At 37.0% G+C, this 19,278-nt stretch overlaps 1 protein-coding gene across 5 annotated transcripts in view; it reads right to left on the minus strand.

Moving 5' to 3' along the window:
• Positions 1–1,215: 1,215 nt before the first annotated feature.
• SLF2 (SMC5-SMC6 complex localization factor 2) overlaps positions 1,216–19,278 on the minus strand; it is a 42,147-nt gene continuing 24,084 nt past the window's right edge. For 3 of the 5 annotated variants that reach the window (XM_023640834.2, XM_023640832.2, XM_070222699.1), the window contains exons 12-20: positions 16,264–16,366; positions 15,471–15,647; positions 14,180–14,277; positions 13,534–13,621; positions 11,766–11,897; positions 11,244–11,321; positions 9,016–9,102; positions 6,668–6,736; positions 1,216–4,507 (exon numbers count right to left, since the gene is read on the minus strand). In XM_023640834.2, coding sequence (XP_023496602.1) covers positions 4,472–4,507; positions 6,668–6,736; positions 9,016–9,102; positions 11,244–11,321; positions 11,766–11,897; positions 13,534–13,621; positions 14,180–14,277; positions 15,471–15,647; positions 16,264–16,366 — 868 coding nt within the window. In that variant the 3' untranslated portion in view covers positions 1,216–4,471. The remainder of the gene's footprint in view (positions 4,508–6,667; positions 6,737–9,015; positions 9,103–11,243; positions 11,322–11,765; positions 11,898–13,533; positions 13,622–14,179; positions 14,278–15,470; positions 15,648–16,263; positions 16,367–19,278) is intronic. The other 2 variants (XM_070222696.1, XM_023640837.2) reach the window with 1 other exon arrangement.

Here is a 19,278-nt window from a genome sequence, read left to right on the forward strand (position 1 = left end):
CTCCTTGTGTCAGAAGGAATAGAACACACATACACTACAATTTTAAGAGATATGGTTGGCTCAGATGTCAGTGAACCCTAAAGTGCATTAAGATCAATTTTAATTTTCATCTGAGAAAAGTCTCAAATTAGAGCTAAACAATAACAGCTAGCATTTATCGAGTTTTTGCCATATGCCAGGCACTTTGCTAAGCACTGTTCATGCATTAGCCCATTTAGTCCTCGAAAACTCTCAAGTAGACACCGTTATCATTCCTTTTAACAGATGAAGAAACTAAGGCTCACAGAGGTGAAGAAACTTGCCAAAGATCAAATGGCTGGGATAGTGAATCTGGGATCTGAAGTCAAGACTAAGGGCAAGGTTAAGGCCCTTAACTTGTACAAGGATGTGCTGCCTGCCTCCCAGTAAGTACTTAAGGCATGTCTCTGCTTTTGCCCGGGCTGTCACTCCCCCACCCCACCACCACCCTGTCGGAAAAAATGCTCACAGGCAGTCTCTTCCAAACCAGCCTGTCAGAAAGGAGAAAGAAATATGGGCATGGTTCTGGAACCCAACGCCTCGGGTTCCATGCAACCATGCCTATCCTTCCATGAGCCCATAAGAACAGTTTATCCTGTGAGGAGGTGTCAACCTATGTCTGCCCCCAGCTGGCATACCCAGAGCTGTATCTGCCTGGCAGGATGGAGGTGGTCCTAAGTCCTGTCTTGGCATTGTATGGCTTCCCCTTTCTTAGCCCTGGGCTCCAGAATGAAGGAGCCAGGACAAGGGTGTTCTTTTCCAGTCTTCTTTGCCCAGTAATAGAAAGTATTTTCACCTGGATACCAGAAAGTAAGACTCATGAGAGCTCTGTTTATGTTGTTCATCACTGACTCCTCGCTGAATCCTCAAGAGTGCCAAGCATGTGGCAGGTACTCAATAGTTGTCGAATGAACAGAGTGAATGAGGCAATGTAAGAATGAGATTACTGAACTCCTGACAGCAAAGTATACAGCAAATTATTAATCAGGTTATATGAAAAGTGAACTGTGTATAGCTATGCCTTTCTGTATTCCAGAAACAGGTGACATCAGGCTAAAAAACTGATTGGAGAATCCAAAGCAAGAGGAAGAAAGGAAAAAATCAGTTTTAAAAATTAGGAGATGGGGCAGGGGAAGAAACAGGACATTCCAGATACTTAACCATCCCCACTCCGAAACGAATATTACCAAACACGTGTTCAAACTGAGAAAAAGCCATTTTAATAACACACACATACATTCATAGGACTTTAAACAAGATGTAGTATAAAATCCTTAAAAAAAAAAAAAGAAAGAAAAAGGCAATCTGCGTTTACTTGTCAACTGCCTAAGAGCTGGTGGATGAACTGGCTGACAGGACTGCCCAGGGAAACGAATGCACAGATGACGAAGTGCACCCACACTGCAAATGAGCAAGAAACCACCACCACAGATTGTGGCCTACATGCACAGCCACCTGCACCCTAACCGTGCCTCCTCAGAGACAAACCAGGACAGTCCTCCCCTAACTCTCCAACTCAGTGTTAATGGGTCACCTCTTACATTTTTATTTTTTTTTAATTTAAAAATTACTCTTGGTTTAAAGACTCCACACATTAATACTGGCCAGTCCCCACCAACTATACTTGTTTTGACAGAAATAAAAATGCAAGTGCTCCAACTGAGCCTAGATGACAACACGCCATTTTCTATCTTTTACATCTGGGGAGATTTTTGTGAAGTCAAAAGCAAGCTATTACTTGTACTTCAAAATAAAAACAAAATGCCAACCTTCCGAAAGGTGACAAAGGCACCACTGCCATCAGGAGACAGACAGAAAATGTATAAATGCTGTTACTTTACTGCTACAGAGATGCGTTTTGTGCATGGAGAGCCTCTTTGCTTAACATGATATAACTAACAGAATTATATTTTTGGATAACAAGAAAAGCAGTTTAGAAAAGGCAAACAGTTACACACAAAAGCATAAACACTTACAAGTACCTTAATTTTCAGCTTGCAATAAGGGTAATAAGTTTGACATATATATCCAGAAAATTAGACACGGTGATTTTGGCACAGTAATATTGCCAAACACACCACCACTCAGTGCAAGCTTTGTTTGCCAAGTCCCAAAGGTGGCCTGACATTCTCTGTGCAATGAACATTTTCTCCCCTGCTACCATCCCATTCACTGGGCAACAGCAGCAGGAGGGAGACAAAGCATGGAGACTCAAGAGGGGGAAGGATAATACTTGCTTTGGGAGAAAAACCATGGGCTACTTCTGCTAAAAGAGAATCACAAAATTTTTATGAGAACCCAAATGCAAATACTGACTGGAATATGACCTGGAGACGAAGACATCTACCAGAGTCATAAATATAAGGGCCCAAACTGATGTTTGGCTATTTACTTTAAAGGGACAGATGAAGTATTTTTCTCTAATGGAAGAAAGACAATTAAAAATAGAACTTTTCTTACTGGAATTGTTAAATAAAAATTTATCAAAGTGGTTTTATATTTGATGGGTAGTTCTGTTGAAACTGCAATACAAAAGGGTTACTTAAAAAAAAAAACCTGAATAACCCACTTGTCCCCCTGTCAATGTACACGATTAGAAAATATTTACACACTGTAATTACAAGCAATATAAGCAGTATTTTATACTTTGAGATTTTGTACACTTTACACAATGCAAAATGAGAAAAATATGAACACTTATAAAATTACACACAAATAATGTATCTACAAAGTATTAAATTACAGAGAGTGAAAGCTCCCATTGTTGGGCAGATAGATGCCAGAGTTTCAAGCTTCTGTCAAATATAACTCTTTGTATCTATCTCATTAACCATAAGTGGCATTTTCTAACAATACCCTTGAGAGGTAGTATCAAGATAATAGTATTCTTACCAGTAAACTTAACACAAAATAAAACTTCTGTTGGTCTGACTCTTGGAGCCTCATTCAGCTGGGGTTCTTGGGAACTAGATTAACTTAGTCTTCTGTATGAAATATCTAACTGCTCAATGCTTGACACGGGCTCAAAAGTTACTGATACTATTTTAAATGATAAATTTAAGATTAAATGCTTTTTACTCCTAAGCCTCAATTTAGAGGTAGAAAGCTATTTTTCAAAATTTATTTCCTCCCCTCTCAAACCATACACATGAAGTCCAATGCCCTTTCCCTCCATCCTCTTCCCCCACAACCGGAGACATGAGAGTGCTCGGGAGAGCAGTTCACCCAAGCCAGTACTGAAAGAAAGAAGAAAGAAGCTGACGTTCTCCTTCAAGAAACCCTCCTAAAAGGGACACTCAGCCAACAAAAGAATTTTTCAGTTAGCTAGTAAGCGTCTCTAACTACCAAAGGCTTCAAAGGGCCCTTGGGCTAAGACCAGCATGCGCACTTCTACTAACCCTCCACCATTTAACCAAAGGATGGCTTTCCAGTGTTTAAGAATTTAGAGCAGCTGTGGTTTTCAAGTGCAACTTTAAAATACAAGCACACACGTGTGTGCATATACACACGTGCACACAGTGTCCCAAAGAATAAACGCCATCCAGGTCTCTGCCAAGGCTATATATGAAGGGAAGTAAGGTTTTTGGAAACTTGTCCAGATTGTTAAGCTTTTACAATATAGACTTCTGTAATATGGCTACAAGGGCCAGAATGCTAACATTTAGCCAAGATTCTAAGATTTAACCAGCATTTAAAAAAAAATGCGCTTAAAAGAAATCCAAAACAAACTGCATATGAATGTTTTGGCATAAAATCAGAGCCACTATTTTATAGCTTAACCTCATCCTCGTAAGGGGATCTGACAATATACCAAACTTCTGTTTTTCAACTGTTTGTTTACATGTATTTTGAAAACAGTAACAGATTTATAATCTTGAACAGTGAAGGAAAATGCATGGGTTGAAACCTCCCTGTGGTTTATAAGAGTTACAGAAGAGATTTATCCTTTTTGTTACTGAACTCAGTTCTAAGCTTTCCCTTTGAGTCCTAACATAACCAAGAGGGAAAACTAAATCCAGCTGGAACTTGTTCTTGGTTTGCACGTCCAACTCCTCAAGTTGGTCCAAACTCTTTCTTACATATTTCGTGTGATAATCCAAGTGCCACAAATACAAAAAAAAGAAAAAAAAAAGATAACTGGCTTACAATTTAACAAAAGGAGTTAATAGGGGCAGGTTACACATGCAACTACTAGCTGCTTCTACCCCTCCCCTCTCATTACAGGATTCTGCTCTTTTAAAAGGCCAGTTGCCTTAATTAAGCAGATTGTGTTTCATATCTGCTTCAGAAATGGCAATTTCTTCATTACCAGTTTCATACTAGATATTCAAGTGGCACATTTGCTGCACATTTTCTTAGCATTCCACTAGATTCTGTAGTAATCCATTCTACTCCTCCAGGAGAGCTTTCATTGAATTTCTCTTGGTTCATATTTTTGCTGCTGTAAATCTTGTTAAGAATCTGGTACCCAGAAGTCATGAAGCTGCCCCTAGAAAGGGGAAGGGTGAAAAAAACAGGATAAAAGAAAATCAGATTATGCATTAATCCTTATAAAACTACTAATCATCAGACAATGGGCTTTGATAATGAAAGTAATAATCTTCATATTGAACATTTCTCTGAAAATTTATGGTAATCAGATTCAAGTTTTACACTTTGTAGTCTAACAATTAAAAAAAAGTATAAAACAAGTACAAGATGTTTTCCTCACTAACATGTGGAGGGTCATATTTAAGAAGATTAGGTAAAATGTTAAGCTGATTAATATAAAGTTTTGGTATTACATTCTTTTCTGTTTTAATGACACATCAGCAAAGTTGGCTAGCTAAAAAATAGTTTATTGAAGTTAGAAACTAAAATAAAAAACAACAAAACACTAGCTTAAGATTTCTCAAAGATTTCTCTAAAAAAGCATATATATCTTACAAACGACATCAACAGCAAAAGAGTCAAAACGCCATAAATATTGGGAGTGCTTTTCCTAACTAATCTTCAGCGTTCTTATTACTTTGATATAAAACATAAACAACTTCTAGGCCCTATCTACTCAAAATATTGGCTCTGGACCAGCAGCACTGGTATTAATCTGAGAACCTGTTAGAAATGAAGAATATCTCAGGTCCCACCCCAGACCTATTGAGTCAAAATCTGCATTTCAGCAGGTTCCCAGTTGATGCCTATGCACATTAAAATTTGAGAAGCATCATTTTAGACAATCCTACATCAGTTAGTGTGTAAACAAGCAGGATGGCAAACTTAATAACAGGTGTTTAAACAATGCCCCTCTTAAGCAAAGTCTCCTTAGATATGACACCGAAAGCGTAAGAGACAAAAGAAAAAAATTAGATAAAACTGGACGTCATCACAATTAAAAACTTTTGTTGCACAAATGATACCATGAAGACAGTGAAAAGACAACACAGAGAATGGGAGAAAATACTAGCAAATTATACACTCAATAAGGGACTTGTATTTAGAACATATGGAGAATTCTTAGAATTCAATAATAAAAAGATAAAAAAACCCAATTACAAAATGGGCGAAGGATTTGAATAGACATTTCTCCAAAGAAGCTATATGAATGGTCAATAAGCACATAAAAAGATGCTCAACATCATTAGTCACTAGGGAAATGCAAATTAAAACCACAATGAGATTCTACTTCCAACCCCCTACTATGGCCACAGTCAAAAAGACAGGTAATAACCAGGTTGGCAAGAATGTGAAGAAATTAGAAAGCTCACACATTCTGGCAGGAATATAAAATGGTGCAGCCACTTTGGAAAACAGTCCGGCAGTTCCTCAAAACATTTAACACAGAGTTACCATATGACCTAGCAATTCCACCCCCAGGTATATGCTCAAGATGTTTTCATTTGAAACATACGTTCACACAAAAACCTGTATCCAAATGTTCATGAAAGCATTATTCATAATAGCCAGGAAGTGGAAACAACTCAAAAGTCCATCTACTAAGCGGATAATAAAATGTGATATATCCATACAATATTGATTTGGCAATAGAAAGGAAATACATGCTACAACACGGATTCACTTAATTTTATGTTATATGGAAGAAGGCACTCAGCCACTCATCAAAGACCACATAGTATATGACTTCTTCTATATGAAATGTAAAGAACAGGCGAATCTATACAGACAGAAAGTAGATTAGTGGTTGCCTAGGGCTTGGGGGGAGTGGGGATGGGAGCACAGGTGTTGGGGAATGAGGAGTGACTGCTAACGGGTATGTGACTTCTTTTTAGAGTGACAAAAATGTTCTAAAGTTAGATTGTGGTAATGGTTGTACAACTCTGTGCATATACTAAAAACCACTGTATACTTTAAATGGATGACATGGCATATGAATTTTATGTCTTTAATGAAGCTGTTAAGAAAAATGCTCCTCACGAAATAACCTCCATTTGATGCAATGTAACGTTTTAAAATGGGCTCAACCACCTCTGGAAATAAACTGAATATAAAGCAAAAAAACCTAAAAAACATACATAAACTATTACAGGGGAATTTTCAGTTTATCTTAAGATACTTAGAAGCAAATGCTCTGTCATACTTTATTCAAAAATATGGAGAAATATCATTTAACAAAATTATTAAGAATAAACAAAATTGTTTAATAAAACGACACCTGAGTAGGCCGACAGTTCTGGATTATTTCCTGCCATTTTCCATGTATCCTGGCAACCAAGTCTTTCACCTAAAAAATATCAAAAAGGGGAAAAGGGATTAGATCAAAACATCCTCACCTAAAATCAATTTAACGCTCGATACAAAAGATCTGATAGCTGTGACAGGCCCACACCCAACAACTCAATTTGATTTTTGTCAAGAAAGATAAAATAAACTCATCTTCTGGAGAGGTTTTCAAATCACAGTGACTAATAAGACTTTTCTTCATCACCATAATCTAAAATACTGAATGCTTAGGACTCCATTTTCCCATTAGTTACTGAAGATCATCCAGAAAAACATATTCCTTGCCTTCAAGACACTTACATTTTCAACTTGCTGGCTTTTGAACACCCAGATAGAGAAGCTGACGGGTGGGCTTTGTTACAGGGCTCAAGGCTTTGGTTGTTCCCTGCCTTCCCAGCTTCTATTTGAAAGACTCAAGGCCACAAAAAATGGTTGTCGTTCGTTCCTTTCCACATTATCAGAAGATCCAAAATTCACTGTTATGCCTTCTTAGGATTTTGCACAGTACTATGAATCCATATCTGGTATGTTCCTATATTTGGAGGTTTAGCAAGTCTCTGTGCGAAACTCAAACTTTTCTACCACTCTAGAGGTTCTCAATTAGCTCTTGAACATAGCTGCTTGAGAAAAATGTTTTAAGTCAGTCAGGAATTTTATAGCTGCCTTAAGTTTAGAAAGTAAATTGCAAGGTCTGCTTTTTTTCTTCATTTAGAGTTCAGCAGATTCAGTTTCTCCAAAACAATCACCACCTTTTCTACTAGAGGCTTGTGGAGAGGCATGCAACTCATCTATTTCAGCAGGACCATCCCCTGAAGCAATTTCCTCAGACCTCTCCGTCACTCTCCACTCCAAGTAAGAAGAGCCCGCGCACCAATCTCTGCCGGCTCTTGGCTTTAAGAAACAAAAACCTTGGGTGGTCCCCTTTTAGCATGTCTGTCAGCAGTAGCCACTACCACCAAGTTCTACGGGCCAGTAATTCTAATCAACGTTCAAAAGAATGTGCTTCTGAAACCATGATTTCCACTCTAAGGCAAAGAGCTATCCCCTAAATATATTTGAAACTCTGCAATCTGATACAACTTCATTAGTCGCTCATTTCTGTACTTAACTTAAATCTACTAAAATAAATACAGATACTAAATCCAAACGGACATTGTTGAAATGACGACCCTTTACAGCTAACTAACGTAAGATATAAAGTTACAAAGCTGAACCTTCACATTCAATGACTATCCAAACACAAGTGGCAAAAAAGAATCAGCTTTACATTACAAAAGCTAAAAGATGATTTGGAATAAAAAAAAATCCTTAGACAAAAAAGTTTTTAAAGAAGAGGTGTTTAATTTTATGTTTCAGGAACAATTTTCAAATCATTTTATCAATATTAAAATTCCTTTCCTAACTCCATACTCACATATTCAGCTTTTCTACTGTCTTTGCATATACTAAACCTTTAAGAAAAAAGCAAGTTTGCTGCAGAATTATTTCCATCCTAGAGCTCAGACTGGGTGATGTAGGACTCAGAGATTTGAAAAGTCCTTCCTTTAAAACATTCTCTAATGGAATATTCAAAGGATAACAGCTAAATTAATTCTTCTCTATGAACAAAAGTTTTCAACCATCACGAAATTTTATAACCACTGTTTTAAAACTTATATATTTATTTAAACAATGCTTTAACCCTTGAAGCTAACTTAAGCACAAAGGTCTTAATTTGTACAATGGGAAAAAACTAGTAAGTTTCATTAGTATTGGAAGCACTTTTCTCCTTAGGTGTCAGGAGTTTTAGAATAGAGAGTATACTAAAATGAAAAATGTATTTGCTTTGAGATTTTTTTCCTTTCACTTTCACTCTGGCTAGAAGAACTTAGTAAAAGCTGATTTCTGGGGCTGACCCCTTGGCCTAGTGGCTAAGTTCACATGTTCTGCTTTGGCAGCCTGGGGTTCACAGGTTTGGATCTCGAGTGCAGACCTCCATCACTCATTGGCCGTGCTATGGTGGCAACAAAACAGAGGATGACTGGCACAGATGTTAGCTCAGGCTGAATCTTTTCCTCAAGCAAAAAGAGGAAGATTGCAACAGATGTTAGCTCAGGGTGAGTCTTCCTTAGCAAAAACAAAAAACACTCAGATGATTTCTGTTATTAAGGAGAAAGTCATATTTCTAATCTCATATGTTCTTTTTTTTAAAGAGAGGCTTATATGCTTCTCTTCCTCAAATATTATGTAACCAAAGTTAAACAAAAATGCTAACAATATGTAAGAAAAACCCACACTTACCTTAGTTCTATAAAATAGTCTTGCGTCTTCCCTAATATCACACTTAACATGCTTTTCCAAAGCCCCACAGAGGTGCACAAAGTGTTTCTGTGCAGAACAAACACAAGAGATGAAAAGAACTCTGAAGCATTACAAATTAACAGAGGAGATTAAGCAGTTAAAACAACTAAGAACCATTTAAAAATCTCTCACTCTCCACTTAGCAATTTCTGACGCTGACCACCCAGCACAGCAGCAGGCCTGTCAGTGAAAGCAGTAACTGCCGCAACCAAGAGACTATTACGGTTTACTGCTGATTAACGTAAAAAATAGACAGAAAAATACACGTTATTTTGCTATGTATTAAGGCACATTAATGAAAACTAACCCTAGAGCTCAGACTGTGACATAATGCCCAGAAATTTAAATAGAGTCCTTCCTTTAACACATTCTCTAGTAGAATATTCAAATAACAGCTAACCTACTTTTTCCTCTATGAAGAATATAAACTTTAATAATAGTTCCTTGAAAAATTAAGTGTCTTAAGTTTTAGAAGTGTATAGTCCAAAACAGTCACTCTCATACATATAGTATGATTGACTATATTAAGGTGAGAATATAAATGGATGCTTTTTGGGAGGGAAATGTGATAACAGCTCTTTTTTTTTTTTTTTTTTTTTGAGGAAGATTAGCCCTGAGCTAACATCCATGCCCATCTTCCTCTATTTTATTTGTGGGATGCCTGCCACAGCATGGCTTGATAAGCAGTGCGTAGGTCCACACCCGAGATCCGAACCAGTGAACCCTGGGCTGCTGAAGTGGAACGTGTGAACTTAACCGCTGCGCCACTGTGCCAGCCTCCGACAGCTATCTTAAAATAAGTAAAATTTGAAAAATTTATAACCTTTGACTTCGCAATTCTACTGCTAGGGATTTACCCTATAGAAATGCTTGCATAGGTTGGTAGAGATATATGAATAAGCATGTTCACGTTAGCACTGTGTGGAATCACAAAAAGGATAATGTTCATCAATAAAGCTTTTCAAATACTATAGTTATTAGACAGAAATGCTAACATATTAAAGTGAAAATACAAAGACAAGTGGCAAATAGTATGAATGGTATGACCCCATTTTTGTTGGAGTCATATAATATGCATACATTATGGAGAAGTCTACAGGAGGGCAATGGATTCTAGGAATCTTTCACTTTCTACCTTATATGGTTTTATAATAATTGAATTTTTAAACAATAATGATCGTTCTTAATCAGAAAAAAAATGTGAAGACCATATAAGAACATTACAGATAGATGACTACATTAGGTTTCAATCAGAAAAGCAAACATAGGTTGTATGTACTACAGTGTTTATAAAAACACACGGACCAGTCTTGTGTCCTTTTCATTATGCCTAAGATACTAAATTTTAAGACGGGGTTGGATTACCTAAGGTGTGAAACATGAGGAATTAAACAAGAACTTTCCCCAGGAGTATGGATCATGGTACTATGGGAAGAATAGAATAATTCAAAATGAAAATCTTAATATGGGAGATAATTCAGAAATGTCTATCTGGAGACATCAGATATAGCAGGAAAAAAAAAAAAAGGGTTGGCCCAGTGGCTGAGTGGTTAAGTTTGTGCACTCTGCTTCAGCAGCCTAGGATCTTGCTAGTTTGGATCCTGGGTGCGGACATGGCACCGCTCGTCAGGCCACGCTGAGGCGGCGTCCCACATGCCACAACTAGAAGGAGCCACAGCTAAAAATACACAACTATGTACCGGGGGGATTGGGAGAAAAAAAGCAGAAAAACAACAACAAAAAAGAAATGTCTATCTGAAGTAGCCTGACATCATCAGTTTAATTTTGAAGGCAAATATTTCTAAACAAAAAAAAAAGTAGACTGGGAGAAGAGAAGATACCAGCTAAGAGCTGGCCCATTTGGTATTTAGTGACCTTGATATCTTACTAATGTATTACACTGTTGCCAAGTTGTGATGGCTAAGTTCTATTCCAATAAGTTCTATTCTACTAAGTTCGTTCCAGAATGAACATTTACAGACAAATAATTCTTGTCAATGATATGGTTGCAAGGTTACTATTACTTCCCTCTATCCAGTGTACAATGGGATTTCTATAGCAAATCCAAAGTTAACTTTTACTAAGTTTTCTCCTATATAAAGAATGTTCATGCATTCCATCAATAGTGACACTTCTTAAAAACAAAAAAATCACTAAAAACTACCCACCCGTTGTCCAGAAGAAAAAGAATGGGAACAACTAACTTCACCAACTAAATGAAGAAGAATGTAGGTCAGGTAATATGCCTGTAAGGAAAATGAATAAAATAAACATCCATGAATTAGCTGGCATAGATGACAATCCAGTTTACACATTAGGAAAGCTGCCCAGGAAGGATTAAGGATTTGCTAAAGTCAACTAAGCTGGTAAATGGGGAAAAGCCAAGCATTTAACCCAGGCTTTCTGATTTCTAACTCAAGTGCATTCCATTTACTACCTCAGGACTGCACTAGTAAAGGGCCAGAAAATATACTCCCAGTGTTAATTACCAAAAACCATCATTTTACCTCAATTCTCAACTTTCAAGTTTTCCTGAATAATTTCATGACAGCAAAAATAAAAAATATCATTCACTTTATAGTTGTGCTTGCTAGAATGTATCTAGTCTCTAATTCCAGAAATGCCTATGCTATCAGTGTTAGGAAGTTATGCTCATATGTACTCTTTTGAGATGACCTAGCCCTGGATACCTGCTTTTCAAGTTCCAAATGAAGACTCTCGTCAATAGTGCCATTTGGTTGTTCAGTCCTTTTCTTCAAGACCATTTTCTTCAACAAATCAGAAGGCTTCATTTGCACAAGATAGCGATGTAGGACTGATACCTATCAAAAGAAAGAGGAGATACTGAATATTGCTAAGGAATACAGTTGCTCTTTCTTAGGCTACCTTTCTTCAGTGTGTCCTCTGTTCATTTTGCCTTCTTTAATTTTGCCCCTTTAGTTTTCTTTATAGTCCAGTGATATCCATTTCTCCTTTACTTAAAAGGCCTCAATTGGGGCAGGCCCGTGGCTGAGTGGTTGGGTTCGCGCGCTCTGCTTCAGCGGCCTAGGGGTTCGCTGGTCCGGATCCTGGGGGCGGACATGGCACCGCTCATCAGGCCGTGCTGAGGCGGCGTCCTGCGTACCACAACTAGAAGGACCCACAACTAGAATATACAACTATGTACCAGGGAGCTTTGGGAGAAAAAGGAAAAATAAAATCTTTAAAAAAAAAAAGTCTCAATTGCTTAAAAGGGATTTTAAATGAAATATTTAGTACTTGTAATTGAGGACAAAAGCTTAAGGGGGAGACCAAATGGCATAACAATAGAGGTCAAAGGGAGTGCTTTCTCTGTGAAATTATTTGAAAGTTGAATCTCCCTGTGAGCAGAAGTTATTGAATTTTGAAAAGAATTCTTTTTTGATGGCAGTAAATACACTGAAAGGATTAAGAGCTATTTGCTAATTACTCTGGTGGCTCAGGAGTGGTCCCCATATATCTGGAATCAAATCTACCTCAACTTTACTAATGCAGAAACCAGCCGTCCCTTTCCATCTCTCTGTCCCACAGCACGCTGTGCATATACTTCTATCACTGTGGACTACACTGGACCACAAGGGCTGGTTTATTCTGTTTCAACCACTAGATTATGTTTTCAAGGGCAGAGCCTCTAATTCATTTCTTTATCTCTAGGACCTAATAGAGTATCATGTACTGAATTGCAATTTAAACAAGAACACCACATCTAGATTAGATTCTACGTTAAGTTTTCAAATCCAACTGTGAGTAGCCCCATTAATGTCATTAATGTTGGTAAAAAGCTTTCAGGACTTCTTGGAGTGAAGCTTCCATAGGACATGTTTACACACTCATATATACATGATAAATTCATGACTGAACAAGCAATGGAGGGCAACCACTTTTAAGCTCTTCTGATAAAATTGCTAACCTTGATGAAGTGAACTAATTTAATAAAAAATGTCATATTATGATTTTCCCAGAAGTTTTAATACATTAATTCATCTAATTGTCTACAACCATCCTCTGTGGTAGAGAGTGCGATACCACCTCCATTTCACAGATGAAGAAACTGGATCTCATTAGTTAAGTACCATTCTACAGAATACATGAATAGGGGCTGGCCCCGTGGCCGAGTGGTTAAGTTCGCGCGCTCTGCTGCAGGCAGCCCAGTGTTTTGTTGGTTCGGATCCTGGGCGCGGACATGGCACCACTCATCAAACCACGCTGAGGCAGCGTCCCACATGCCACAACTAGAAGGACCCACAACGAAGAATATACAACTATGTACTGGAGGGGCTTTGGGGAGAAAAAGGAAAAAAAAAAAAAAAAGAATACATGAATAGTATTATGCCCGAGAGTTGAGATCTAACCCCAGGATTCTGACTCAGGATTCATCACTTTTCCCTACACCTCACCAACTCTCCATTTATTAAAAGAGAACAAAAATGTTATTTATACCTGCAGGTTACTGGCATTGGGGATATCTTCATGTTTCTCATCCAAAAGCTTTGAAATAATCACTAGGCTGAGGCACTGTCTCAGTTGCCTGGAATTAGAATTTAAAAGTATTTAGAATGTATTTTAATCAATATTGCTTGAGAAGCAAATGAAGGAGCCAAAAGGAGTTCTTCTAATTGGAAACAGCTAATCTTTCAAGAGAAGGGTATTCAAGAAGATATGAGCTTTAACAAGACAGTATAATTTTCATGTAAAATATTTCTACATAAAGCTAGAGTTGCCTGAAGCTCAGGCAAATCATTAAAGAGCCTTTATCTTTGACCTTGCTGATTTACTGATAGAAAATCTATCTTACTGCTGGAATTTATTTTTACTAAAGCAAAGAAAATGCTATTTCATTCACTTTCATGGTATGTACCATGTAAATTATCAGATAAGCTAAAATTAAAAATCAAGAATATTACAAAATGATCTAAGTTAAGTGTCAGAATCAGAATGCCAATGCCTTTTCCCACAGCTGAATATGAAATAAAAGACTCTGGTCTAACAGTCAAGGAGTGATGAAAGGAAATAAAGGTCCCAAAAGCTTTCCATTCATGTAAACATTATAAAATTTTCTTAATATCTAATTCTCACTTTTCAGTACCTTCCACGTGACGTCCAGTTAGGCACCAGCTGTACCAACCACAGAAGATTGTGGGGATGACTGGAGAGTTCACTTATGGCCAGACAGAGTTCAGGCACCTGAAAACAAAGAATGAACAAGATTTTTCAAATAAGACAATGGAGTCAAACATCTAATAGATTATCCACATCTCTTCTTGCCCTAATGGAAGTGTTATTACAATAAGAACACTCATTTTTAGAAACAGCGTGGAGTTTAGAACCTGCTAAAATGTACACAGTACAGAGATTCAGTCTTAAACTCTACAACAGACTAACCAGATACATTTATCAGAATTTCATCTGGCATTCATGTTTTGTGCTACATCACATCTGTATCTGTATTTAAACAGTACTTCTTGGAAGAAAAAAGTAATCTAAATACAAATACCAGTTCCGAAAGGTGTACAATGAGAGTTGCAGAAGATCAACATATTCCTGACCTGGGATTTCTTGCATTTTAGGGATCCTCAACTATTCTAGTATTTAAAGTCTAACAGAATTGCTTCAAACTAATCCCTGAGTAGGGGAAGGAAGTATGGGATGAGGGTAACAGACAAGACAAGATTGATTATGTTGTGATAATTGTTGAAGCTGGGTGATAGGTACTTAGGGGTTCATTACATTCTTCTCTCTACTTCTGCACATGTTTGAAATTTCCCACCACAAAAGGCTGAAAAATATATTTAAAAACTTAACAAAAATTATATATGGCTGCATAAGTTCAACTCAAATTCTTGTTGTATACGTGACTCATTCCACCACTTCATTTAGGTCTCTGCTCAAAGGTCACTTCTGAAAGGACTTCCCCGACTGCCTCATCTGCAATAGCAGAGCACCCCTGCCTTGCTACTCTCTATACCCATGTCCTGCTTTATTTTAATCTGTAGCACGTATTAGAACTTGACCTACTATAACCTACACTTTGTTTATTATCTAACCCACTGACTAGGATAAAACTGCTATGAGGACAAGGATTTTATCTTTCTCACAGCTGTATCTCTAGCACCTACATTATAATATACTTGGCCCACAGCAAATCCCCAATAAACACACTTTTTTTATTGAAAGAATAGCTGCGGTTTTAGAAAAGATTCAGTTATCACAAATTTAAATAATACAGTTCCAACAAAGACAGTCTCTTCCTCAGTTTATTTTTCATCTGCCAAAGATCTTAACTGAGCTTAGAAACTATTAATTCTGCATACACTATGAAAGTCAAATTGTGATGCTATACCAAAAAAACCCAATACTAAAGTTTTAAGTCACATTACCTTTGTGTTCCAATCTCTGATGTTTTTCATCAAGTTTATCAGGAGGCTTTGAAAGTCCACTAGAGGAATCTGTTTCAGCTGTTTCTCCAAACTCATTTTAAACAACATTAAAATCAGCAACATTACCTCACGATCCTGGTAACCTTCTGGATGTATAGATGTACACAAGCCTAGAAACTGTGAAACAAATGCAGAGACAAAACAACTTAAGGAGATACATTTTACTTGAAGAGCTTAAGTTACAGAAACTTTTTGACAAAAAATGCAAAAGAGAACTATAAAGAAAATAAAACATTAGCCGTCTAGAAAAAAGAAGGCAAGAAACAGTCATGCTAACAGTTGAGTTAGGTGACTGGATAAATATTTTCTTCTCCATTTTTGATTTTCAAGATTTTCTTCTTAACAGTTCAATATCATTGATTTGATTCAGCCACTAAAAATGTTTTAACACTGTTACTAATTCTTGATCACTAAGTTACATTGTAAGTAATAAGTTTTTCGTCATACATCCTCTAAAAAATTATTGGTTTCAAAAAATATTAGTTTCAAAAAGGTTTTTGGTAAAAGTATTCCTAGAACTATTTTAATTACATAACTCCAATCTAAAGTTCCCTTTCACTCCTAATATTAAAACAAAAATAAAAACAACCTCTAACACAAAGATTATTGCTAAAAAATTTCAGAGACTGGAAATCACTTGGTAAAACACTAGTGATTTTGTTTTAAAACATTAAGCATAAAACTAAAGAGTTCCATCTCTGTGCTAAAGACATACAAAAGAGTTTTTTCCTACCTTAACTACATTTAAAATGTTGGTTTCAGGAAGAGCTGAAAAAATTGGCTTAAAAGATGAATCTTCACTTCCTTTTTCCCCCAATGTCATCTGTGTTTCAGAACTATTAAAAAGTGAATAAAGCAATAGGAAATTAGGCACAAAATAATTACTTTAAGAAATACTGAAAAGTAAGTTTTATTGAGGTATAATTTACATACAATAAAATATACCCATTTTAAGTTTTGATAAATGTATATATACTAGTGTGACCAGCATCTGAATCAAGAAATAGAATATTCCCATTACCCCCAAAAGTCCCTTCATGCCAGATCCAAGTCAATCCACTATCTCCCACTCCAGGTAAATACCAATCTGATTTCCCTCTCTACGGATTAGTTTTCCCTTGAACGCTACTTTTTATAAGGCACTATCCTCGTGGCTCTTGGTGTCAGAGAGCTATGTAGAGAAGGTGGCTCTCACTACAAAGAACTCATAATATTTAAAGGCCTCATGACTGGCCTAAAGAAACTGCCAAGGCAATATAAAGAAACAATTCTTTTTTTTTTTTTTTTTTTAATATTTTATTTGTTTTTTTTCCCCTTTTTCTCCCCAAAGCCCCCCCGGTACATAGTTGTATTATATTCTTCGTTGTGGGTCCTTCCAGTTGTGGCATGCGGGATGCCACCCCAACGTGGTCCGATGAGCAGTGCCATGTCCGTGCCCAGGATTCGAACCAACGAAACACTGGGCCACCTGCAGCGGAGTGCGCGAACTCAACCACTCAGCCACAGGGCCAGCCCTGAAGAAACAATTCTAAGCATCCCCATTTTGGTTGAGGTAATCAGTGAAGATTCGTGGAAGAGGAGACACATGAACTTGGCCTTCAAAAAATAGACAATACTTTCTTGTTTAATTTTTTGAATAAATAATACCTTCATATGGTTAAAAAAAAGTCAAAAGGTATCAACACCCAGTATGCTGTGAAGAACTGTCCTCCCAGCACCCATTTCCCCTCCTCACTGACAAGCATGACTAGTTTTAGTCCTTCCTCCCACAGGCATTTTATGTACATACAAATGAATATGAATATACGCCCCCTCCACTTGCAATACAAATGGGAGCATACTATATACTGTTGTGAACCTTTCTTTTTTCACTTAACATATCTTGGAGATATTTCCATAACTATATGTGAAGCACTTTCTTATTTTTAAAAATATCTGCTTGGTAGTCCTGTGTCCTTCTCTAGCTGTAACAACCTAAGGCAAGTTACTTAACCTTTCTGTGCCTGACTCACCTGTAAAATGGGAATGAAAACACTAGCTAATAGTTGTAGTGATATTAAATGAAGTACTATATGTTAAGCCCTTAGAACTGTGCCTGGCACATAGTAAGCAATATGTGTTTGTAGTTGTGATGATTATTATTAAAGCACCATGGTTTATTTAACCCATCCCCTAAGATGGATTGCTCTAATAAACAGTGCTTCAAAAAGTGAGACAGGTAATATTTTGGTGAGCAGTCAGAGGATGGAGGTGAGGGAGCAGCATGAGGAAGGGCCAATGCAACAACGGCTAATGTGGAGGAACAATAAGCAGATCAATTTGGTCAGAAGAAAATAGAAAATAGGTCAGAGACAAACTGTAGAGTCTTAAAAATGAAGTGTAAAGGTTTGAGAATAGGGAGAACGAAGTTCAAGGCTATTTCATAAAAGGAATCTTCCAACAGTGAAAAGAATAAAGATTTTAGAGGTGGAAGCTCCTGGGGGAAAAGAGATTATTGCCAGGCCAGGCATGCAAAGGGGATCTGAATTAGACTGACACTGAGAATAAAAAGGAAGGAACCGCTGTGACATAGGTAGAGGAAGAGGTGAGATGTGAGAACTGATGCAATATAGAATAGAAAGAGGCTGGGACTCAAATTTTAAGTCTGTATATCTAGCAGAATAATGTTTAAGAAAAGAACCATACTAGTATCCTTTAACATCTTACTCTTTCTATCTGAATATTTACACTAACAACCTTCAAATATTTTTTAGTCCAAATCTGCTATTTGTATAGAGACTTGCTATTATGAAGATGCATATACAAACCAGCAAAAACGGGTAAGTTGCACGTGAGCCCTAGTGAGAGAAGAGTGAGTTGTGGTCCTATCTCAACAGGATTCAGTCTTGTGCCCATGTTGTTGGAACAGGCATTTCATTACATTTCATTCACTCCTTCACCAGCTCGCCCCTGCATGCCTATGCTCAACTCTGCCTACCACTACACAGCAAAAGTGACGACAGCTACCTCCTCCCTGCTCCGTTCACCACACCTGACTGAGGCAACTCTTCAGTTGGTAAGCAACTAAAAAGAAAACCCTATTTTGCTAAATGTTATTTGTGTTTACTATGTCTTATTGCAATCATTATATATCTTTATTTCATTATTATGGTATCTGCTCACTATAGTGAAGAAAAAAAAAATTCAAATCTGTTGCATACAACGTGCAAAATTACCACACACTGAGTTCATTAAATGTTAAATAATAAAACAGTTCATATTTTATTTTTTTAAATATAGGTGTTTGAGTATTTTAGTTATGTCTAGGGTTTTTGGATGGGCTAGGAAAGCATTATTTTTCCTATGTAAAGTGATGGAATATAGCCTTTATCTGACAATTTCCATCATATTTTCAGATACAGATTACAACTGAGCAACAAGAGATCCAGTGTGGGGTATAAAGAAAACTGGAGAGAAGAAGAGTTTGGTTTTAGATATACCAAGTAATAAGAATTTGCATTTTTCTCAGAAGTGAAGATGAATATATTCTCACAATGTTTAAGAACTGTTTTTATTTCTTTTTCTGTGATCAGTCTATTCATTTCCTTTGTTCATTTTTCTAATAGGCTATCAATCTGTTTCTTATTAATTTGAAATTAAGCCTGTGATCAGAGTTTATATGTACATATACACAGACATACATACATATATTCATAGATATATCCCCCTCCCCCATTCTGAGGTTTTTCTTTTGACTTTGTTTATGGTG

The sequence above is a fragment of the Equus caballus genome, chromosome 1, assembly GCF_041296265.1.
Source record: "Equus caballus isolate H_3958 breed thoroughbred chromosome 1, TB-T2T, whole genome shotgun sequence".
NCBI classification, from domain to species: domain Eukaryota; kingdom Metazoa; phylum Chordata; class Mammalia; order Perissodactyla; family Equidae; genus Equus; species Equus caballus.